Source organism: Danio rerio, chromosome 14, assembly GCF_052040795.2.
Source record: "Danio rerio strain M-AB ecotype USA chromosome 14, GRCz13ab, whole genome shotgun sequence".
In the NCBI taxonomy this organism is placed as follows: domain Eukaryota; kingdom Metazoa; phylum Chordata; class Actinopteri; order Cypriniformes; family Danionidae; genus Danio; species Danio rerio.
Window position 1 is genome coordinate 53,297,275 of NC_141034.1, and position 23,108 is coordinate 53,320,382.

Genomic DNA, 23,108 nt, shown 5'->3' on the forward strand with positions numbered 1-23,108 from the left:
CAACTGTTAGGCATTTCTTTGGACTGTGGGGAAAACCGCCAGAGCACCCAGAAGAAACCCACACGAACGCAGGGAGAACATGCAAACTCCACACAGAAACACCAACTGAGCCGAGGCTTGAACCAGCGACCTTCTTGCTGTGAGGCGACAGCAATACCTACTGCGCCACTACGTTGCCCTATAAACTTCAGCATACTGATATAAAAATTAATACCTTGTAAAATAGCATTTAATACTTTTTAAAGGCCCTACATTTCTCTAAATTGATTTATCAAATTTTTTATGTTTTTAAGACCCGGCGGACACCCTGTTTTTAAAACAAATAAAGCAATAAATAGTACACCTGAATAAAAAAAAAAAATAATTAACATATTTTATTTCAGCAAATGCAATATTTACACATTCTGTTCCAAATAACTCAAACTAAAACAACACAGGCATGACAAATAATACTAAAACTTTACATTTTAAGTTAAAACAGAACAGATACAAACATTAACATTTTAATTACAATACAAAATATTTTAATTGCAATTACTCAGCAATGCTAACGAGTGTAGTGACTAAACAGACGCAAACTGTAATGATAATATTAAAGGAAAATACCTTTTTAAAGTTATAAAACGCAACACTGCACATATTGGTTCTCATGCATTTCTAAAAGGAGAGCATAATAATACTTCTTTATCTTTATTTGCTCTTTATTATTTTGTGTAGTGAACAAACAAACAGATTGTATAAAAAATAATTTATTAAAAAAAATCTGTAAAGTTAATATACAAGATTTAATGACTTGAAATAACACTGGACGTGTCCGTTATGTGTTCTTGTAGCTGAGAGAGTAAATCCCGTATTTCTGTGGGCAGTGAATGGCCGGTGTCGAATTCTGCACGCGATATAAAGGCGTCTGCTGCTGCTTTCACTGCTGAATGCATCACCTGATCATCACCAGTCCAAGACGGAGCCTGAATCCTCTCGAAGCGCCTCGTGATGGAGCAGCGCAGGTGACCTGAGGAACAAACATTAAAGGTATTGTGAAATTAAAAGATGTTTTTTTTTATGTTGTTAGCATCAGTATGTTCCCTATAAACAGGGTTTCAGCAGGTTTCACCGAGTCAAATCTAAGACGTTTAAAGACCTTTTTAAAGGTCCTGTGAAGTGCTATGAAATATGCATTTTAATTTGATGTTTGATGTAGTCAACCAAAAGTGTAGCTCCTCCCCAGTGTAGCTCCTCCCCTTTTTTAAAGCAACCAATATGATTAAATTTTAATTACAGCTCTGCCAGTATAAATGGTTGAGCTTAAGTGCATCTAATGAAAATCAAATGAGAAGTGTCTTGAAGGGGGCGGGACATGTCAGATACTAGAGAGCGTTATGTGTATAAAGCCCTACATGGTCTTGATATATATCAAACAGGGCGAGGCAGTGGCGCAGTAGGTAGTGCTGTCGCCTCACAGCAAGAAGGTCGCTGGTTTGATCCACGGCTCAGTTTGCGTTTCTGTGTGGAGTTTGCATGTTCTCCCTGCGTTCGCGTGGGTTTCTTCCGGGTGCTCCGGTTTCCCCCACAGTCCAATGACATGCGGTACAGGTGAATTGGGTAGGCTGAATTGTCCGTAGTGTTTGAGTGTGAATGAGTGTGTGTGGATGTTTCTCAGAGATGGGTTGTGGCTGGAAGGGCATCCGCTGTGTAAAAACTTGCTGGATAAGTTGGCAGGTCATTCCGCTGTGGTGACCCCGGATTAATAGGGGGACTAAGCCGACAAGAAAATGAATAAATGAATGAATCAATCAATCAATCAAACGGTCTTGTTCTTAATTGTGTCAGTGTGGTCAACTGTGGTAGTATCTTTTAATCAGGGGAAATGTTTTTGCTTTTTTTATGTTACACCTTTTATGCTCTCTTAGGCCCCGTTTACACAAGTGCGTTTTAGTTTTAAAACGGCGTTTTAGATCAAAAACGATCCGCGACCACACTAGCATTTCACCTAGCATCTATGAACATAACTACGCCACCAAAAACGTATATCACGTGACCGTTCGCGCACTCTGGGCATGCGCGTTCTAGTATAAACAGAAAGCATGTGTCTTGCTCGGCATTTGGTTATTGTTAGTCAACAAATGCCAGTTAAACATTAAACGCGATGGCAAAGAAAGCAAGAGAGGTATTTTTGTGGACAGACGACGAGGTCGAGTTGTTTCTAAACGTAACAAATGAATAACTGCACAATGGCACCTAAAACAGACAATAGTGCAAACAACGCTCCCATTTCTGTGCCCATGTTGTTGTTTACAGTGAAGGCTAGTCAGCTGTCTTCCGGTAGTGTTAAAGCCATGTGTTATAGTCATGTGATAGGGGCTTGACGAATAAGGGTAGGATACGCAATGACACAAAAGCCCCAATCAGGTAGCGAATCTCAGCAGTCCCGCCTCCGTTTTCAGATTTCTCCGTTTTCCCTCATCCACACTGAGACGGAGCAGCAGCATTTTAGAATGAAAAAGGCCTCTCTGGCGTTTTCAAAACGCTCCGTTTTCGGTGCTCGAGAACTCCGGCGTAGTGTGGACGGATGACGTAATCGTAGCAAAACTTATGCGTTTTAAAACGAAAATCGTTATCCTTTATTAGTCCCATACAGTTTGTTTGTATTTTCTCTGTAAAGCACTTTGTGCGGCCTTGTGGCAGTTGGAAATGTGCTATATAAATAAATTGAACTTGAACTAGAGAGCATTTGATTGGTCAGAAGATTTGATGAGAAACTAAAGTATGAGGTAACGTACTGTAAATAAAGCCATTGATCCATTTAGGTGGAAGTGACAAGCTACAAGCCTTGTATGTTCACTGTGTTTCAGTTTTATATCTTCTATATATGGCAGATTTTGTCACTGTTTTGGAGCACATTAGCTTATAGATATTCTTAATACTAACAATACTGATACTAACATCTAAAAAGTTATATTTTAATTTTATGGGACCTTTAAGACCATTATGAACAAAATTTTAGACTTAAACAGGGCTAACATCACATTTACACTGGGCTTCAATGCTTCCCTTTCACTTTGAATGGGCCACATCAAGCATTGCCGAACTGAATTGTGGGTCTGTCTGCTCGCTGCAGAAGTTTTCTCAAGTGTTTAAGCGCCAACGAAAGCATCAGCCAATCATATCGCTTTATGCAAATACCCCAGCTTAGACAGTAGCCAATTGCGGACTAACTTTATTGGCTGACGCTGCTATGACAATCAGCCGGTTCTCGAACCAGCAACCTTTTTGCTTTGAGATGACAGTGCTAACCACTGAGAAAAGTTTTATAAACGTTTAAAGGACCAGCGGAGGCCAAGCTGGAGCTAGTCTGCTGGTCCACCGGGCTCTGCAACGGCTGAGGAATGGGGAAAATCCAAATTGAACCAAAACAACTCAAATCAATTGGCTTAAGATTGCCAATGAAAATTCAGAGATTGCAGTCAGCAGAACCTGGGAACTTTAAAAAAAATCTGTTTCAAATTTATTTATTTTTTTTAAAGATTTAATAAAAATAATGTTTTAATTAAAAAAAAAAAAAAGATTTAATAAAAAAAACTTTTAAGAAAAACAATTTAAATATTATAAAATAATAAACTAAATGTATGCACAACAGTGTGTCCAAGTCAGTGTCCTCACCAGTTAGCTAAAAATACGCTATTAATAACTAATAAACTTTTTTTTCAAGGAAGGTGATTGATGATTAAACCATATTGGTAAATAGAGTAAATAATGCATCTTTCATTAAACTTTTTTTAGATGGATTGTTGTGGCTTTACATGGCCAAAGGGAAATTAAGACCTGTTTAAAATTATTCAGGACCTAAAACACCATATTTCAGTGAATTTAAGACTTTTTAAAAGTCCCGAGAAATTAAACTAGAAAATAATTAGAAGTTAGCTTTAGTCTGTTAGTTTTAAGGACATCTATATGTTAGTGTGCTCTAAAACAGTGACAAAATTCACGTTTAGGAGATGTAAAATCGATATAAACATGTAAAGCTTGTAGTTTGTCACCCAAAGCTCATGACCATAGGTGAGAGTAGGACCGTTGAATGACCAATAAATCGAAAGCATTGACTTTCGGCTGAGCTCCTTCTTTACCACAACGGACCGGTACATCGATCGCATTACTGCTGCCGCTGCACCAATCCACCTGTCAATCTCACGGTCCATCCTTCCCTCACTCGTGAACAAAACCCCGAGATACTTAAACTCCTCCACCTGGGGTGAGAAGTTTTCTCCAATCTGGAAATGGCAAACCACCTTTTTCCGGTGGAGCACCATGGCCTCGGACTTGGAGCTGCTGATTCTCTATTTTTTAATTAATTTTTTTATTTATTGTAATATGCTATAGTTTTACTTCCATTACCACGGTCTAACAGACAGGGTGCATAAAATTTTGCTAGCCTGACTGGAAAACAAAATAGCCCTGAGACGCCAAGCTATCCATTTTGCAAGCTCAGTATATATATTTATCTTCAATAAACAATACAAAATAATTAAAAGACACCTTTCATTTCTAGGGGAATTGTTTAAACTTCCACTTGATATTTGCTGAAAAGAGAAAGCCATTAGAAGTAGATAGTCACCTGTCATCACTTCATCATAGCTGAGCAGCAGCATCCACAAAAGCTGGAGCAGTTCATCCCATTTTCTCCACTTCTCTGCTCCGTCCTGCAGAAAGATCAGTTCAGCTTATGTATACACTAACACTGCAACATGTAAAAGTGCTGCTATTGTGCATTTCCAGATATTATGTTTTCATTCATATTCCTTCAGCTTAATCTCTATTATAGAGGTCGCCACAGTGGAATGAACCCAGTGGAATAGCCCCCTTAAGCAATATTTGTTTTGATTGTCTACAGAACAAACCATCATTCTACTTGCCTAATTACCCGAACTCGCCTAATTAACCTAGTAAAGCATTTAAATTGCACTTTATTTTAAATTTAATACAAGTATAAAAATATCTAGTCAAATAGTATGTACTGTCATCACGTCAAAGATAAAAGAAACAGTCTGTGTTATTAGTTTAATCGGTTGTTAACTGACAATAACATACCTTGGAAACTCGACAAACAGATCAGTTCGGTTATTGGCGCCAGTTTTTATCAACTACGTCTGCTGTCTAAAGTTAAACACTTTTTAAATCCCACCACTCTAGAGATGGCTGTCCTCGCATTCAATACATCACGGTTAGACTATTGCAATGCACTTTATTGTGGCATGTCAAAATCCCAGGTTTCTCGTCTTCAGTTGGTCCAAAATGCTGCTGCTAGATTTATTTGTAATAGCAGAAAATATGAACACATTTTCCCTCTTCTAAAAGGCTTTCATTGGCTGCCTGTGCAATTCAGAATTGATTTTAAAGTGATTTTACAAGTTTATAAATCCCTCTATAATCTAGCCCCATCCTATCTCTCAGAGCTGCTTCTTCTTTACACTCCTGTGAGATCTCTTAGGTCAAGTGAGCAGAATCTTCTTTCAGTTCCGTAGTCTAGGCTGAAACGTAGAGGGGACAGAGCTTTCTCTGTGGCGGGTCCTCGGTTGTGGAACACCTTGCCCCTTGAGATTAAAATGGCTCCATACGTACCTTTTTAGCTTGGCTTTTTAAGATTATTTTAATAGTTCGTTCTACCGCTAACTTTTTACATTTGTAAATACAGATGTTTCTCTTGCCTTGCTTCTATGTCTTTATATTCTTTCTTTTTATTTTTACCTTGTCTTATGTACAGCACTTTGGTCAGTCTTGTGACTGCTTTTAAATGTGCTTTATAAATAAATGAACTTGAACTTGGAATGTCATGACTGGCCTATCAAAATCGAGTATTCCAGGGAGAAGTGTCATAATCTGCAATACAATTTAAAAATAAAACGCATGGTCTCTTACGGAGGGGTCTGAGGCCAGCGTGGAGCTCTTGAGGTAGTGCAGAATCAGGCTTAGAGACATAGGCAAAGCTGTCTTCTGTGAACAAGTCTCGTCCAGGAGCAGATTCAACAGCTTGCATTTCAGCAGCTTGCTCTCCAGAGTATTCAACAGTAAGAGTCTAACAGACAACGAGAAGAGAGCACACATAAATGCACTGCTGCAATACAAACAGCAGCAACAACATTGTGAGAACATTAGTATTTAGGTTAGCTTTTTTGATTGTGTATCCTTTATATACATTTTTATAATTGGTTGTCATGTATGTTCTGTATTGTTACTATATTTATATGGCATATTTAAATGTACAAAGTGCTTTATGCAGAAGATAAAACAAAAGGAATGACAATAATTATAATAAAGGTAAAATGAACACTATACAGTATATAAGACACTATGAAATCAGTTAAAAGCTTTTAAAAATGCAAGCAGTACATAACAGTCATTTCTGGGAAAAACTAAAACTAAGTGTCAGTAGCTGAAAGAGATAACGTGGGGTGGTGTCGTGCAATGTTTCTTAAATAAAAAAAAATTAAATTAATTTTAACTGTATTTCTAACTTACGATCCTGAGGTTAAATTATTATCAAATATCAGCCCCAGATTTTTACATTTATTTTAAAAGTCTAAAATTGTACCATCCACTGTGCTTTACAAAACTGATTAAAGGTGCTGTGGTTCTTTCTGGCTATTAAATTATTATTATTAAGTATTAATATTATTGATTAAGCTCCAATGAGCTTATCATATGCCTGTTAGGTAGGTTTTGACACTTTGTTGCTGATTTAAGCTGATTCTTTCTGGTTTTGGCTGGTCATGAGCTGGTTTAAACTGGTTCTGGCTGGTCATGAGCTGGTTTAAACTGGTGCTTGCTGCTTGTGAGCTGGTTCTGTCAGGCTCTAGCTGCTCATGAGCTGGTTTAAACTGGTTCTTTCTGGTCATGAATTGGTTTAAACTGGTTCTTCCTGGTCATGAGCTGGTTTAAAGTGGTTCTTTCTGGTTAAATTTTAAAAGGTTAATTTACTATCAAATATCAGCCCTAGATTTTTACATTTTGTTTTAAAATCTACAATTGTGCCATCCACTGTTACAGGTATGCTCATTTGTAAAACTATTGATTAAAGGTGCTATATTAAGTTATTAAATTAATTACTATTATTAATTATTATTTTCAATAGTGTTCAAGCTCTTATGATAGCATTTTGTATTATATATGTATATTTATATGAAATAAACAGCATATGCCGGTAAGATATGTTTTGACACTTTATTGCTGATTTAAGCTGGTTCTTTCTGGCTCTGGCTGGTCATGAGCTGGTTTATACTGGTTATGGCTGCTTGTGAGTTTTTTTTATGATTCTCTATGCTCATGAGCTGGTTTAAACTGGTTCTTGCTGCTCATGAGCTGGTTCTTTCTGGTTCTAACTGCTCATGAGCTGGTTTAAGCTGGTTATTTTCTGGTTCTGACCAGCACAATACTAGAAAGAAACCAGCAAAAATAAAAAAGAACCAGCACATGACAAGCTTAAACCCGCAAACAAGTGTCAAAACCTACCTTACCAGCCAACATGCTATTTTTAACATATTATATTGTTTCTCTATAAAGTTAAAATTGTTTACCTCATCTCTCTGCATGAACACAATCTGTTCAAACTACGAATCAGCGCTTCTGAAAGTTTGTCGGAATTGTAGGTGGGGTCCTTGTCCACTTCCAGAGCCAATGATAACATTCTCTGAAGAGATAGTACCATTCTGTAACAGAGAATGTAAATGTTGATATTTTGCATATAAAGAAATTATTTACCCTTTTGTTGCATGTACCTCCATTATTTTAGAATAACTTACAATACAAAAAATACAGAACAAAAAAGTTGCATTCTGAAATTCATTCTGTTCAACATGAACAACTGTTTAAATATAATTCATTTCATGCAGAGTTGAATTTTCAGCATAATTACTTCAACGTCACATGGCCCCTTAAAAATAATTCTAATGTGCAGATTTGATGATCAAAATATTTCTTGTTATTATTATCTATGTATTGCTTCATATGCTTGTACTAAAGGGACATATTTATAAATCTTAAACAAGCATTTGAACATACAATACATACAGATAATGTAGAATAAAAACTAACAAAATGAAAAATAAATCAACAAAAAGAGCAATTTATATACTTAAGATAGTGGTCTTCTTTCTTTGGATGTTCCTTAGAGTGTTTCACTGACTCCTTAGCAGCATTCATCGTCCACGATATTACATCTCTAACAAGAAACACAAAATAATACACCTTTATTAAGGCCATTCGTTAATTATTGTGCTCAGTCACAAAAACTTCATGCTGCCATACTGAGTGTTGTACTATTCCCCATTCATAGTAATGCCAATGAACAGTCTTTGTATATTATAGTATTTGGTGTAACTCACCTGACCTGCCCAAATGTTTCAGGGCCACATGAAAGCACCTTCTTGGCTAGAGAGTGTTGAAGACACTGAGTGCTGAGCTTCAGATGAAAGTCATCTTCTAAACCCTGCAGCACATACTGCAGAAGCATGACCTGAACCTCCGCCCGCAGCCTCCACGTGTCATCCTTCAAACAAGAAGGAGTGAAACATTTATTAAAGCATCACTCATAAATATAGCAATATTTTTAATAAAGCACCCACCTGATCTTTCATAACGGATTTAATCAGTTCCCAATCCCAAGGCACTGTAGAAGCATCCACAGGGTGGTATCTTTAAACACACACAAAATAAAATATATAATAAACATGAATGACTCCTTTTTATTGACTGTGTATGATTGTAAATATCACTCAGAATCAAGGTTTCAAATGGTGATTTTCAAAGTTCCCAGGGATCCTTCCAGTGAACCTTTTTCTATTAGTGTGAAACACATTTAAAACAAAAACATACAAATATTTTCCACTATAAACAAGCTTTTGTATGAATGGAAAAGTTCTATGCATTTTAAAGTTCTAGATGGCCTGTAAAAATGCTTAGAGAAAAAGCATTTAAGTATAAGATGAAATAAATTGCAAATAATTAAAAAAAACTTTTAAAATAAGATTAACAAAAATATGAGTAAAATTAAAAATAAGATTGAAATATTCAGGTGGCATGATGGTTTATTGGTTAGCACTTTAGCCTCACAGCACGAAGGTCGTTGGTTCGAGTCCCAGCTGGGCCAGTTGGCATTTCTGTGTAGAGTCTGCATGTTCTCCCAGTGTTGGCATGGATTACCTCCTTGTGCTCTGGTTTCCCCCACAGTCCAAACTAGGGGTGTAAACCTAGACTGGTCTCACTGTTTGGTTCGGTTACGATTATCATGCCATGGATTCAGTTCAATTTGATATCTCGGTGCATATCGGTGCATTGATGATGCTTTCCATACATAATTAGATTTTTTCTTCACGACACAATAATTTTTTAAAATTAAAATCTATAAATATATTAATATTTATATATTATTTGTAATACAATATTGTCTTTTAATACAAGTAGCAATATATATGGACTGTCTCTTTAATTTGACCTGCTCAAAGAAAACACTCTTTTTGAATGTATCAAACAAAACACTAAATCATGCACAGAAGACTGCACGAGCATTTATAGCTAATAATTTAAAGTAATTATTATCCAGCTTCCTTTTTGAGCGCTGTCTTACACCCCTATGGTCGGTCATTAGCCCCTTTCACACAGTGATACCGGTAAATATCCGGAAAATTTCCGGAACGACTTTACCGGTAAATTCAAAAAAGTGCTGTTCACACAGGCGAGGACGTTACGGAATTTTTCCGTAAAAGAGCATTCACACATCCACCGCAAAATGCCGGTAAATTCTGACATCATTAACCAGAAATGACCTTTAAACGGTTGCGCTTGTGTTTGTAAACATTTGACTACATTACAAACTCTTCGGATGGATCAGTATTGAGTACAACTCCATTGAAAACATAGAGAAACACGTTCGCATGTCGAGATGTTCATGATATGTGTGTGTGCTGGCGCTATGGGCGCTCACGGGCACACGCAAAGCTTGAAGGTAAACAAACAACGGATTATCATAAACATTTTATCGATAATTATTTACACAGTTAGCATAAAGAAGGAACATAGAAATGTTATCTGAATAACATCTAGCAGCTAAAAGTGTCTGGAAAAATATTCAAAGGCTTTTATTCTCATAAACCGCGCGCACGTGAATGCGTCTGACTGTTCTGATTGGCTAAAGCAGGTGTCTCACGTCAGCACGTTCTAGACGTGGACGCGCTCTTTCCGGTAATCTTCCTTCTGCGTTCACACAGCGCAGCATTCCGGCAAATTGCCGGTAATGTTACAACTTCTCTTTCCGGAAAATAGCCAGAACGAATTTACCGGTATTTTCAAAAAGGGCCTGTTCACACATACAACCTTTCCGGAAAATTGCCGGTAATTTTACGGAAAGGTCTGTATGTCTGAAAGGGGCTATTGTCTTCACCTGCTCAACAGAAAGAGCTGCGATTGGCTTTAGAAATGAAAGACAGATGAGTTCACCGATGAGTCACGCAGGAAGAACAGCCGCGGTTACAGTCTATATGTGCATAATACGCGGTTCTCATAGGTAATTCGTAATATACACGGTGGAGAAAACTCTTAATATTATATATATTAATATTTGACATATTAGGCAACTAAAGCACAACAACAGCCTGTTTATATTCATTAGATGTAATGTAAATTAAGTTTTTAGTCAGTGAAATTCAGAGAATTCACCAAGCTGGAGAGGAAAAGAGTGCGCAAAAGGAGCGTAGAGTGGGTTTCATTGAATACAGCTCTTATCTGATTGGCTGAAAGGTACGAGTTGCCTGCTTCCGCCAGGACAGTCTCAAAAAAACAGGATTTGCACATTCTCAGGATGAACTCGAAAGTTTCAAACATTCAAAACTGTTTGTACACTCTTAAACATTTGCAAATGGTATTTTGCATTTGTGAAATGTATTTTATGAAAATGTATTTTTATTTTGTGCACGTGAATTGTTTTTGTAAATATAAATAAATATTTTACGCACGTGATTTTGGTTTTATGCACATGAATTTGGCCACGCATGTGTACATCCAGTCTTTTGCTTGAATTTCTTTTGAGTCTTAACTGACTCCATATGTTTATCACTTTGAAACAAGATAATTTTTCTTACTCCATTCGCAGATTATTTTGCTTGTTTTATAAAAACTAGCTCATGACCAAGAAGAACCAGTTTAAACCAACTCTTGACCAGCCAGAACCAGTTTAAACCAGCTCATGACCAGCTAAAACCAGAAAGAACCAGCTTAAATCAGCAACAAAGTGTCAAAACCTATGTAAGGTTACAGGCATATGATAAGCTCATTGGAGCTTAATAAATAATAATAATAATAATTTAATAACCAGAAAGCACCACAGCACCTTTAATCAGTTTTGTAAAGCCCAGTGGATGGTACAATTTTATACTTTAAAGACTCATTTAATTTTGACATTATATCAGAAAATGAGACACTGTTTTTGCTTGTCTAGAAAATGCTTCTTAAATAAGTACTTTTAAATATTTGGATTAGAAATCTAAGCAAGAAAAGCATTTTTTTGCATTACAGTCAGCTGCCGTCTGTTTGGTGTGTTAACGCACAGCATTTTGGTCCAGACCCGAGTCAACGTGAGGCAACAACACAGTTTGGTTTCATTGGAGTTAGCTGTTTGGCGTCAGTTTGGTGTATCCCAGCCTTCACTAGAACTACACTAGCATTCTACACTACACTACACTCCTGCCTGCCTGAATTGCTGGGATTTTCCACAGTTAAAAATATCTTATCTTCATCTATGCGAAGCTGCTTTGACACAATCTACATTGTAAAAGGTGCTATAGAAATAAAGATGAAGTGATTTGAATTATTCCTGCTCACCTCTGAGTCTTCATCAGTAAGTTAAAGGCCTCTACGGTGAGCACATCAGTGGTTTGCGGGTCCAGGAAAACTCCTCTAAGCAGATGTGTGGTGATGTCCAGCGGTGGGTAATAACGCGGCTGGATGAAGTCGGAGAGCAGCTGAAGAGTGCCTTCTGGGTAATTCTCCTCTATAGTGCTGTAGACCAGACTGAGGCTCTGACGACACAGAGGCTCCGCCGGACCATAGTGTTCATCTTCATCCTCATCCTCATGCTATTCAAAACAACAGAAAATCAAATATATTTCACTGAGGATATTGTTAGATTTCAGAAAATGTTTTGATTTGTAAAAAAATATTAAATTTTTGTAATTTTTGTATTGTAATTAATTATAATTTATGCAGATGCACTGCATAGAAAAGGCTTGATCAACCGCAGTCAATCTAAATAAATTATTTCCAAATCATCAGGTGAAATAATTTTCATATCGCAATATATTGTATATCGCAGCAAAACAAAATGTCAGAATTTTCTAATATCATGCAGCACTAGTTGTCTGTAATATTTAGAAGGTAAAATGTATTTCTTTTATAATAAATCTCTGTTTCATTCGAAAGACAAATTCGTCTTTTGTGACTGAAATCAGATTATTGTTTCTATTAAATTAAAAGATATGACTTGTTTATTGTTTATTTTAATCTTTTTGTATGTTTTTCCTAATTATTTATCTTTATTTTTGTCCTTTTATATTTTATTCTTATTTACTCACAGTGTTACCATATTTTATGGTTTTCTAATAAAAATTTTATCAAATTTTTATTTCTCCATTTTAATTCATGTTTTTTATATTATACTATATTCTATTCTATTATATTTTGTGCTGGCAAAAGATAATTGTGCTTAATCACATCCAAAATAAAAGTTTGTTTTGACATAATAAATGTGTGTACTGTGTATATTTATTATGTATATATAAATACACTCGGCTCAGTTGGCGTTTCTGTGCGGAGTTTGCATGTTCTCCCTGCATTCGCGTGGGTTTCCCCTGTATCTTTCTGTAATAAAGATATTGTTCATTGTTTGTTCATGTTAGTAAATACATGAATTAATACAACCTTATTTTAAAAATGTTACCATTCTATTTTATTATTCTATTCTATTAATTCTATTCTATTAATTCTATTCTATTCTATTCAATTCTATTTTAGTTTATTTTATTTTATTAATTATATTATAATATATTTTATTATATTAATTATATTATATTATATTATAATATATTTTGTTGTATTAATTATATTATATTATAATATATTATATTATTTACAGGGTTTATAAACATTTTTACTACTAAAACTCTATGACTTTTCCTAGACTTTGTGTATTTTTCTGCTTTTCCATAACTTTTCCAGGCCTGGGAAATGCCATGTCAAAATTTCAAGAATTTCCCAGGATTTCCATGACCTTACAAACCCCAATAATAAATCTGCAATCTTACCGTCTGCAGCACCGTCCCACCAAAGCACCGACTCAATTTTCTGTACTGAGCCAGACAGATGCGTTGCGTCTCTTGTGCACTTTTTCCATCATAATCCGACACCGCATTATCTTCACAGTCACTCCTCGTCTCCCAAACCCTGACAGGAGAGTTTTCTGGTGATCCGGGCTGTGAGTTCAGGAGACTAAAAGAGCTGTTGGGTGAACTCGGCGTGGAAAAATCTGGTGAAAGCGCCGCTGTATCGCTGGCTAAAATCTCTGTGGAGGTGGGACTGTTGGGTTTACTCTGTCTGGGCGTTTGCTCAGGGCTCCAGCAAGGAAAGAATGAGGTATTTAAAGAACATTTAGGATGAACCTGACAATTTTCAGTAACATCCATCGTCTCTTTGTCCTCCTTTAATAAAAGTGCATTGCGAATTGACACGTTCTCCGAAGAAAGCTCAGCATTTTGTGGTGACTCCTGACTGTTGTGTGTTTTAAAGTGATGATGATTATATTCAGACTTACTGGATGAATCCGAGAAGAGATAATCGTCTACTTCACTTGGACAATAATTCTGACTATCTAGACTATAAGGAGAGCGATCATCATCTTTTTCCCATTGGTTCTCTGTGTCTTTAGTGTTCTGCGATGCATCTGCTGTAGAGTTCTTAAATACTTCAGACTCACTTTTGCAAGGATCTCTGATGCTATCGGAGCTGAAGTGATCTAATGTTTTGTCCCAACTTAAATGCTGGGATGATGGGATTGAATTATAATTTGTGTCTTGAGCACTTCTGAGCACATCTGTGTTGTCCTCGCCGATTGAGGGCACAAAACTCCTTATATAATCTTTTTGAGATTGGAGAGGTTTTCCAAAAGATGGCGCTGTTTTGTCTGTTTGCACCACATCGATGTCGTCTGGAGCGTCTTCTTCACTTAGATCTATGATGTTTATGGCGGTGCAGGGTTTTCTTCTGGAGCTTCTTCGCCTTGGAGGGGTGAAATTGTGGTCTGTGATATCGATGAGAACCTGAGATTAAAAAGAGAAAAGTTATGAGAAATATAGTGAAAGACCTGACATGGATTTGTGGTGTTTGATGAAATTGAGTTACAGTCTGATCCAAATGTCAAATTACATGATTTTTCCCTGACTTTCACTGACTAAAAGCTGAATTTCCATGAACTATAATGAATAGAAAAAAGAAGCAGACATTTCTATTATATTATCTATTATATAGATAATTTATTTCATCCAATGATAGTATTTCATCCTACGGAACCCCGGAAGGGACGTAGTGGAGGATTGAAAAATGGAAAATTGGCTGGGTGAAAAAAAATAGGTGAAAAAAATATATATATATTTCTAAGTTTTTGCGTTCTCTCGCAAAGTTTTGCGTTATCTCGCAAAGATGTTTTGCGTTCCCTCGCAAAATTGTTTCTCCACAAACACTTCCTGTTCACTTCACTCACGTAAACCCTCCCTTTTTTGCCAAAATTCTCCCATATTTTACCATTCTACCCCACTTTCTTTACATTAATACTGTGCGTCGATCGTCGTCTTTCATGTGCAACCTCTGAATTAGCATGTATAAGTGCTGACTGACAGACACGCTCCGTACAATAAACTGATCCCAGTTCAGTTTAAACAGACAAATACACTGAATAATATGTAAACATCTCCCTCCTGCATATTTTATTTTAAACAGCTAATTTTCTCTTAAATGAGCACAAACACTTTCTAAAGTAATGGAACGCTTTCATTATTGGTCTGTGCATTCTTACAGAGACATCTCTGTTATCAAACAAAAAAAAAACATGAGATTCATTTGCTGCTCACTTGTTTGATAACAGAGGTGTCACTTTAAATGGCGCGTTCAGACGCTGATCTAGGATCAGTTTATTGTACGGAGCGCGTCTGTCAGTCAGCGCTTTATACATGCATTCACTGGTTTAGAGGTTGCATATATATTGCATATTAAAAAAAGTGGGGTAGAATGGTAAAATATGGGAGAATTTGGCAAAAACAGGAGGGTTTATGTGAGTGAAGTGAACAGGAAGTGTTTGTGGAGAAACAGTTTTGCGAGGGATCGCAAAACATCTTTGCAAGATGACGCAAAACTTTGCAAGGGAACGCAAAACATTTTTGCATGGGGAACGCAAAACTTTGCGAGAGAACGCAAATATATATATTCCTCCCACCCATTTTTTTTCGTTCACCCTTTTTTTTCACCCAGCCAATTTTTTCTCCTCCACTACGTCCCTTCCGGGGTTCCGTATAATCCAAATTTCAAAGAAAAACTTTTTTTTCTTCAGAAAATGACAACTGGACAGCAAAGCAAATTGTGAGTAAAAATCAGGGTTATTATTTTTATTAGGTTACATGATCTGTTTTATTATTTTATTACTGACATATTTTTCAATCTACATTGTTTATTGTTTTATCTTTGTGGTTTTTTGGCCTTTTTATTTTATTCTTATTTACTCACAGTGTTGACTTTCATTGCTTTCTAATAATATTTTTTATATTTTTTTATTTCTCCATTTTAGTTCATGTATATGTGGAAATATAAATTTTATATAAGCTAATTTCAAATGAACAATAATCTACATATAACTGAAAAGTTCTATTCTTTGGTTTTTAATTATATCATTTAATTAACATCCTAGCTAGGAGGGACATTTAACCTTTGTCTTTCTGACTACAGGCTAAGCCAAAGTGATGCAAATGCTTTATACGACTCTGCCTTTGTCTTCTGGTGTTGCTTTTATGCCACAGAAACCCTTTGTTGATTAACTTGTGTGATCAGTAGCTGGGCCAGTTTTTAACATCTATATGCCAGTATCATGCTGACTCCAAAACTGAATTTGCATGCTTTCTTTAGCCATCTCCCCTCCTCCTAAGAACACATTTTATAGACAGAACAGCTTTGTCTTAATTCAGACTTGTGATAGAACTTGCCGACTGCGGAGCTCCAGTGGGCTCCTGAAGACACATGGACTTCTAGAAGAAGCTGTATGACTGCAGATAAAGGAGTCTTAATAAAGGAATTCTGCTTGTTTCGAGTCCCCTGGACTGGGTTCTCTCTTCTTCTTTCATCATTTATTTTTTTACAACAACTATTACATTATATTATATTATATTATATTATATTATATTATATTATATTATAATATATTACATTATATTATATTATATTATATTATATTATATTATATTATATTTTATTATATTATAATATATTATATTACAGTACATTACATTATATTATATAACAGTACATTATATTATATTGTATTATATTATATTATATTTCATTTCATTATATTATATTATATTTTATTATATTATATTATATTATAATATATTATATTACAGTACATTACGTTATATTATATTACAGTACATTATATTATATTATATTATATTATATTACATTTCATTATATTATATTATATAATATTATATTAAATTATATTATATTATATTATATTATATTATATTATATTATATTATATTATATTATATTATATTATATTATAATATATTATATTACATTACATTACATTACATTATATTATATTATTCATACATTTTCTTTTCGGCTTGGTCATTAGTTTTGGAATGAATCACCAACTTATCCAGTATACATTATGTTTTACACAGCTGTTGCCCTTCCAGCCGCAACCCATCCCTGGGAAACATCCACACACACTCATTCACACTCATACACTACGGACAATTTAGCTTACCCAATTCACCTGTACCATATGTCTTTGTACTGTGGGGGAAACCGGAGCACCCGGAGGAGACCTACGCGAATGCAGGGAAAACATGCAAACTCCACACAGAAACGCCAACTGACCTAGTCGAGGCTCAAACCAGCGACCTTCTTGCTGTAAATTTATGTCACTCATTATATAATGCCAGAATGACAACTTTATATCAATACAATGCAAGTACACTCTTCCAAAGAACACACATTATATTTTATTCTCAAGAATATTTAATTTAATTATAGTAATTTTAATAATTAAATAATGAGATACTGGAGTCAGAATGTGAAAACTCATATCCTAAATAAATAATAATCTTGCTGTGAGGCGACAGCACTACCTACTGCTCCACTGCGTCGCCCCGTGATATTTTTATCAAAGGTTATCATACCGTCAGAAACTTATACCGGCGCATACCTAGATACAAATTAATAAATTGTTATCACTACATAATATTTCCTACAAAGCAATGATCAAATTTGTAAAACCACACAGCTTTAAAAGGATTAATAGTTTGTTAATATTTAAATAGAGGTTTTTATAACTTCAAAATCAGACTCTTGCACTCTATATGTAATTAATAGCTTGGCCCATACAAAATCTGGGTGCGGAGAAATCCAAAGATTTACGCAGATTTTTAGCCCATCATTGAGTCTATTTATTTACATGTATAAATGTGCGTAAATTTATATTTATTCAGTTTTTAAATTAGTTACAGTAATAATATTGACTAATATGAAAAGGTTCATCTGATGTATTTAAAAATTCATTTATAATTCTGCAGATTTTTTACAAAATCCTCTGCAGAAATAGCTAAAAATGTCCGCTGACTGTCTGGCCATACTAATAGCATATATAAACAAACCGTTTTTAAAAGGTAACACGCTGAGGTAATTAAGTCTTCTTGAAGGGGTTTATTAAGCAAAAAGGAAAAACTAATTACTGCTACATGTCAAAATAAATACATTAATATAGCCTATGATTAAAAATCACGAATTAAACAATATTTAAACTTACTTGTACTGAAGGCGTTGAGAAAGAACACGTCACGAACGTTAGTTTTCGCGGTTGTATTGTCCAACTGACCAATCAGAATCACTCATTCCGAAAGAACCGCCAACGCTTGTACTGTATGGTTATACGATACAGGCCAAATGCAACTAATATTATGTACACACAATGTCAAATTGTTGATGATTTATCGATTTATTATAAAAGGTATAACTACAGAATTAGGACAATTGAAATAATAATAAATAGATACTTAATAATGTGTGTGTTTTTAAATTGAATGTTGTATTTTTGTTTAACGAGCGATCAAAAAGTTAGGTAGCTGCGCGCGCACCACCAACCTCCTGCAATATTGTGCGCGTGCTCTGCATTAAAAGTTCACGCACAGTAATACAAACAAATCCCCTTTTGCATAGCTAAAACACATAAAAGTGATCAATTGAGACTATAAGAAACCGATAAGGCTTATTTAAAAAGCTCTGATAAATACAAGCTTGTAAACTTACAGGTGTAACTGGAAGCCATTCTGCTCGGATGAACGGAACTGCATCTTCTTTGTCTTCTTTATAACTACTTATAACCTCTAAATCAGAGTCCTCATCGCTACCCGAGCTGACACAGATAATGTCCTCCATAACTGAGCCTCAGCCAGTCTCTTTACTCATGTTTGTGTTGACGGAGAACTGGAAAAACACAGCAGATCGATTAAAAGAGTCGTTGCATGAGTTGATAGTTGTCGAAAAGCCTCTAGGAAAACAAAACACGGAGGTAAATGTCAATACTGTGGTAGACATGTTATGGTTTCACTATTGCAGGACGTGATGGAGGAGGAACTTCCGCAAGTGTGATGCTAGCTGGCTAACTCTCTCGGTTTATGCGGAAGTAACGTTAGCTATGTTGTGATGTGTGCTGTATTTTATGCACTGTAGCTGTTTATTTATATATGTTAGTGTAGATATGATGTTTGGTTCTTCTGTACACGATTAAAGTAGTTTGTCCGCCTACTGTTCTATTGGTATTGAATAGGCTAGTTTTCTGATGTTCCTCACATGGGGATGTAGCTCAGTGGTAGAGCGCATGCTTTGCATGTATGAGGCCCCGGGTTCAATCCCCGGCATCTCCACTTTTTCTAGCGAAAAGGGCTAATGTTAAGCCAAATGGTGAACTTTTAGTGAACGAGATTTTAAAGGGAACCCTTATGCAAAAATCACCTTTATACGCATTTAAACAGTTGTATGGCAGCAACGTGTACAATAGCAAGCCTCTGATGGTGAAAAAATAATTATTTTTGCGCCAGTGCTGTTGCCTCACAGCATGAAGGTCACTGGTTTAGTTGGCGTTTCTGTGTGGAGTTTGCATGTTCATCCGGGTTTCCTCCGGGTGCTCTGGTTTCCCCCACAGTCCAAAGATATGCAGTACAGGTGAACTGGGTAGGCTAAATTGTCCGTATGAGTGTGTGTGTGAATGAGTGTGTATGGATGTTTCCCAGAGATGGGTTGCAGCTGGAAGGGCATCCGCTGTGTAAAACGTGTGTTGGATAAGTTGACGGTTCTTTCCGCTGTGGTGACCCTGGATTAGTAAAGGGACTAAGCTGAAAAGAAAATGAATGAATGTTTTATATTCACACTTTATAAAAAATAGTCTGCAGAAACTCTTTGATTGACATTCTCTATTTGTACATGTCATTACAGGGGAAAACCCCACCCATTAGTGACCATCTCTCCCTCATTTGCATAAACAGCCCTGAGTGAGAAGCAGCCAGCCATTAGAGTTTTCACCTTATTTTAAGCTTTCAGACTTATTTTAACCAATGTTTATTGTTCATTTTAATCTTTTTTTGTTTGTTCTTTATTATAAATATTATTAATTTTGGCCAATTATCAGTTTTTACCTTATAATTGAAATATTTTTTATTTATTTATCGTGTTGCCTTTTATTGCTTTATAATAATCTTTTTCTCTGTTTTTGTTCATTTTATTGTTCATTACATCATGTCATACCATATACCATATTCTGTAGAAAATATAATGCACGTACAGGTATGTGCTTTTTAAAATATATGTATATTTCAGGTGGCAGATCTGAATTTTCAGGATTATTGCTATACACAAATCCTTCAGATACTTCAGAAATCATGCTGATTTGCTGCTGAAGAAACATTGCTCTAAAGAAATTAGTTATTAAAACTATTCATTTTCTTGTCGGCTTAGTCCTTTTATTAATCTGTGGTCGCCACAGCGGAATAAACCACCAACTTATCCAGCAAGTTTTTACGCAGCCGATGCCCTTCCAGCCGCAACCCATCTCTGGGAAACATCCACACACACACTAGACTGTGGGGGAAACTGGAGCACCCAGAGGAAACCCACACGAACGCAGGGAGAACATGCAAACTCCACACAGAAACACTAACTGACCCAGCCGAGGCTCGAACCAGGGACCTTCTTGCTGTGAGGCAACAGCACTAACTACGGCCCCACTGCGTCACCCTAAAACTAATCAGTTTTTCTTAAAAATGATTTGAAAAAAACATCTTCTCTCCATTATCAATTATTATTCATTCTGTAAGGGGTCTACCGATGTAAAATAGCCATTCTTAGCTATTATACTGTCACATTTTACAGTAATGTTTATTAATGTGCATTCACCTTGTAAACAAACAAAACTAAACAGCACTTATTTGAATATAAGTAATTTCTTTCACAGGAGGTGAAAAAGGCATCACGGTGGTGCAGTGGGTTGCACGATTCCCTCACAGCACGAAGGTCACTGGTTCGAGCCTCAACTGGGGTCAGTTGACATTTCTGTGTGGAGTTTGCATGTACTCCCTGTGTACATCTCAAAGGACCTTTCCTGGTCCACCAACACCTCCAGCCTGATCAAGAAGGCTCACCAGCGCCTATTCTTCTTAAGGCAACTGAAGAAGAACCAGCTTTCATCAGCCATCTTGGTGAACTTCTACCGCTGCACAATAGAGAGCATCCTGACAAACTGTGTCACAGTCTGGTATGGAAGCTGCTCTGCTAAGCGTAAGGCACTGCAGCGGGTGGTGAAAACTGCCCAACGCATCACAGGGACCACACTGCCAGCCATAGAGGACATCCAGAAGAAACACTGTTTGCACCGAGCACGCAGTATTCTGAAGGACACCTTTCACCCAGCTCACAGACAGTTTTCTCTCCTGCCCTCCGGCAGGCACTTCAGGCCAGCAGAAAACCAAAAACCAGCAGACTGAGGAACAGCTTTTTCCCCAGAGCTGTCTCCCTCCTGAACTCTGCCCCACACTGACTCTTTTGCCCCCCAATACACCCCCCACTCTCCTCTAACTTAAACTCCTCGCAATAACTGCACTGTTTAACATTTGCACATTTAAAAATTTGCACATTCACTGCACCACATTGAACTGTTTACTTATTGAACTACATAACCACTGCATATGGACATTTGTAATTATGTACACACCCACTATAAATATACACTTGTAATCATGCTTATTTATCTGCATACTACTGGTTATTAATAGCAACCTGTACATATATTCAAATATTGTTACATATACACTTGTAATCATGTTCATCTATCCCTGTACATATATTCATATATTGTTACATATACACTTGTAATCATGTTCATCTATCCCTGTACATATATTCATATATTGTTACATATACACTTGTAATCATGTTCATCTATCCCTGTACATATATTCATATATTGTTACATATACACTTGTAATCATGTTCATCTATCCCTGTACATATATTCATATATTGTAACATATACACTTGTAATCATGCTTATTTATCTGCACACTACTGATTATTGATAGCAGCCTGCACATATATTCATATATTGTTACATATACACTTGTAATCATGTTCATCTATCCCTGTACATATATTCATATATTGTTACATATACACTTGTAATCATGTTCATCTATCCCTGTACATATATTCATATATTGTAACATATACACTTGTAATCATGCTTATTTATCTGCACACTACTGATTATTGATAGCAGCCTGCACATATATTCATATATTGTTACATATACACTTGTAATCATGTTTATCTATCCCTGTACATATATTCATATATTGTTACATATACACTTGTAATCATGTTTATTTATCCCTGTACATATATTCATATATTGTTACATATACACTTGTAATCATGTTCATCTATCCCTGTACATATATTCATATATTGTAACATATACACTTGTAATCATGTTTATTTATCTGCACACTACTGATTATTAATAGCAACCTGCACATATATTTATATATTGTAAATCTGCTCATAGCTTATCCAACCTGTGTATAATGTTCATAGTACATCCATCTGTAAATATCAGCATAGTTTTCTATAACTGCACTTTATAACTTATTCCTGTATCCTGCACTTGCTGCTATTGCACTGCTGGTTAGACCTAAACTGCATTTCGTTGCATTGTACTTGTACATGTGTAATGACAATAAAGTTGAATCTAATCTAATCTAATCTAATCTTATTGTGGGTTTTCTCAGGGTGCTCTGGTTTCCCCCACAGTCCAAACAAATGTACCTCTCAAAAAAAAAAAATATTTTTACTTGTTCAAACTACTTTTTTAAAATGAGCTGAAACAACACAATTCTTTCATTGGGACAACTTCATTTTGCTATGTTCAATCCACATAAATTTGTTAAGTGTTAAGTTCACTCAATCGATTTGTATCTGGACAACATGAATGAATTGTGTGGAACCCTGCATTTTTTACAGTAGGTAAATTGAATAAGCTAAATTGGCCATAGTGTATGTGTTTGCAAGAAGGTATTGGTGTTTCCTAGTACTGTTGCAGCTGGAAGGGTATCCACTGCAAAACATATTGGTAGTTCATTCCACTGTGGTGACTCTTTTTTAATAAAGGGACTAAAGCCGAAAACAAAATGAATGAATAAATACGCAATGATTTGTAGTAAATTGATTTTCAAATGTGTGTATCAAATACAGGC

General features: G+C 35.8%; 1 protein-coding gene and 1 non-coding gene across 3 annotated transcripts; one reads left to right on the plus strand and one right to left on the minus strand.

Annotated features, from left to right (window-relative positions):
- Positions 1 to 348: 348 nt before the first annotated feature.
- On the minus strand, positions 349 to 18,952 carry simc1 (SUMO interacting motifs containing 1). Of its 2 annotated transcripts, none has more exons than XM_087282031.1 (10): positions 18,613 to 18,952; positions 13,341 to 14,351; positions 11,863 to 12,116; positions 8,613 to 8,682; positions 8,373 to 8,536; positions 8,123 to 8,209; positions 7,566 to 7,697; positions 5,911 to 6,067; positions 4,610 to 4,694; positions 349 to 1,009 (listed from the first exon to the last, which is right to left on the minus strand). In XM_087282031.1, the coding sequence occupies exons 1-10, from the start codon at positions 18,739 to 18,741 to the stop codon at positions 786 to 788; spliced, it is 2,313 nt and encodes a 770-aa protein (XP_087138157.1). In that variant the 5' UTR covers positions 18,742 to 18,952; the 3' UTR covers positions 349 to 785. The 2 variants fall into 2 exon arrangements, with proteins under 2 accessions (XP_087138157.1, XP_087138158.1); XM_087282032.1 differs by having other exon boundaries at positions 18,113 to 18,952.
- A 205-nt stretch (positions 18,953 to 19,157) lies between these two features.
- On the plus strand, positions 19,158 to 19,229 carry trnaa-ugc (transfer RNA alanine (anticodon UGC)). Its single transcript has one exon. It is a non-coding gene; the product is annotated as a tRNA-Ala (tRNA).
- Positions 19,230 to 23,108: the final 3,879 nt, after the last annotated feature.

Bases quoted from the DNA above. Each gene is read 5' to 3' on its own strand.
- simc1 (XM_087282031.1), bottom strand. From the start codon at position 18,741: ATGGAGGACATTATCTGTGTCAGCTCGGGTAGCGATGAGGACTCTGAT. The intron at 14,352-18,612 runs GTAAGTTTACAA...TTTTAATCTCAG, and splicing joins AATGGCTTCCAGTTACACCT to GTTCTCATCGATATCACAGA. The intron at 1,010-4,609 runs GTGACTATCTAC...TTTGTTCCTCAG, and splicing joins CTATGATGAAGTGATGACAG to GTCACCTGCGCTGCTCCATC.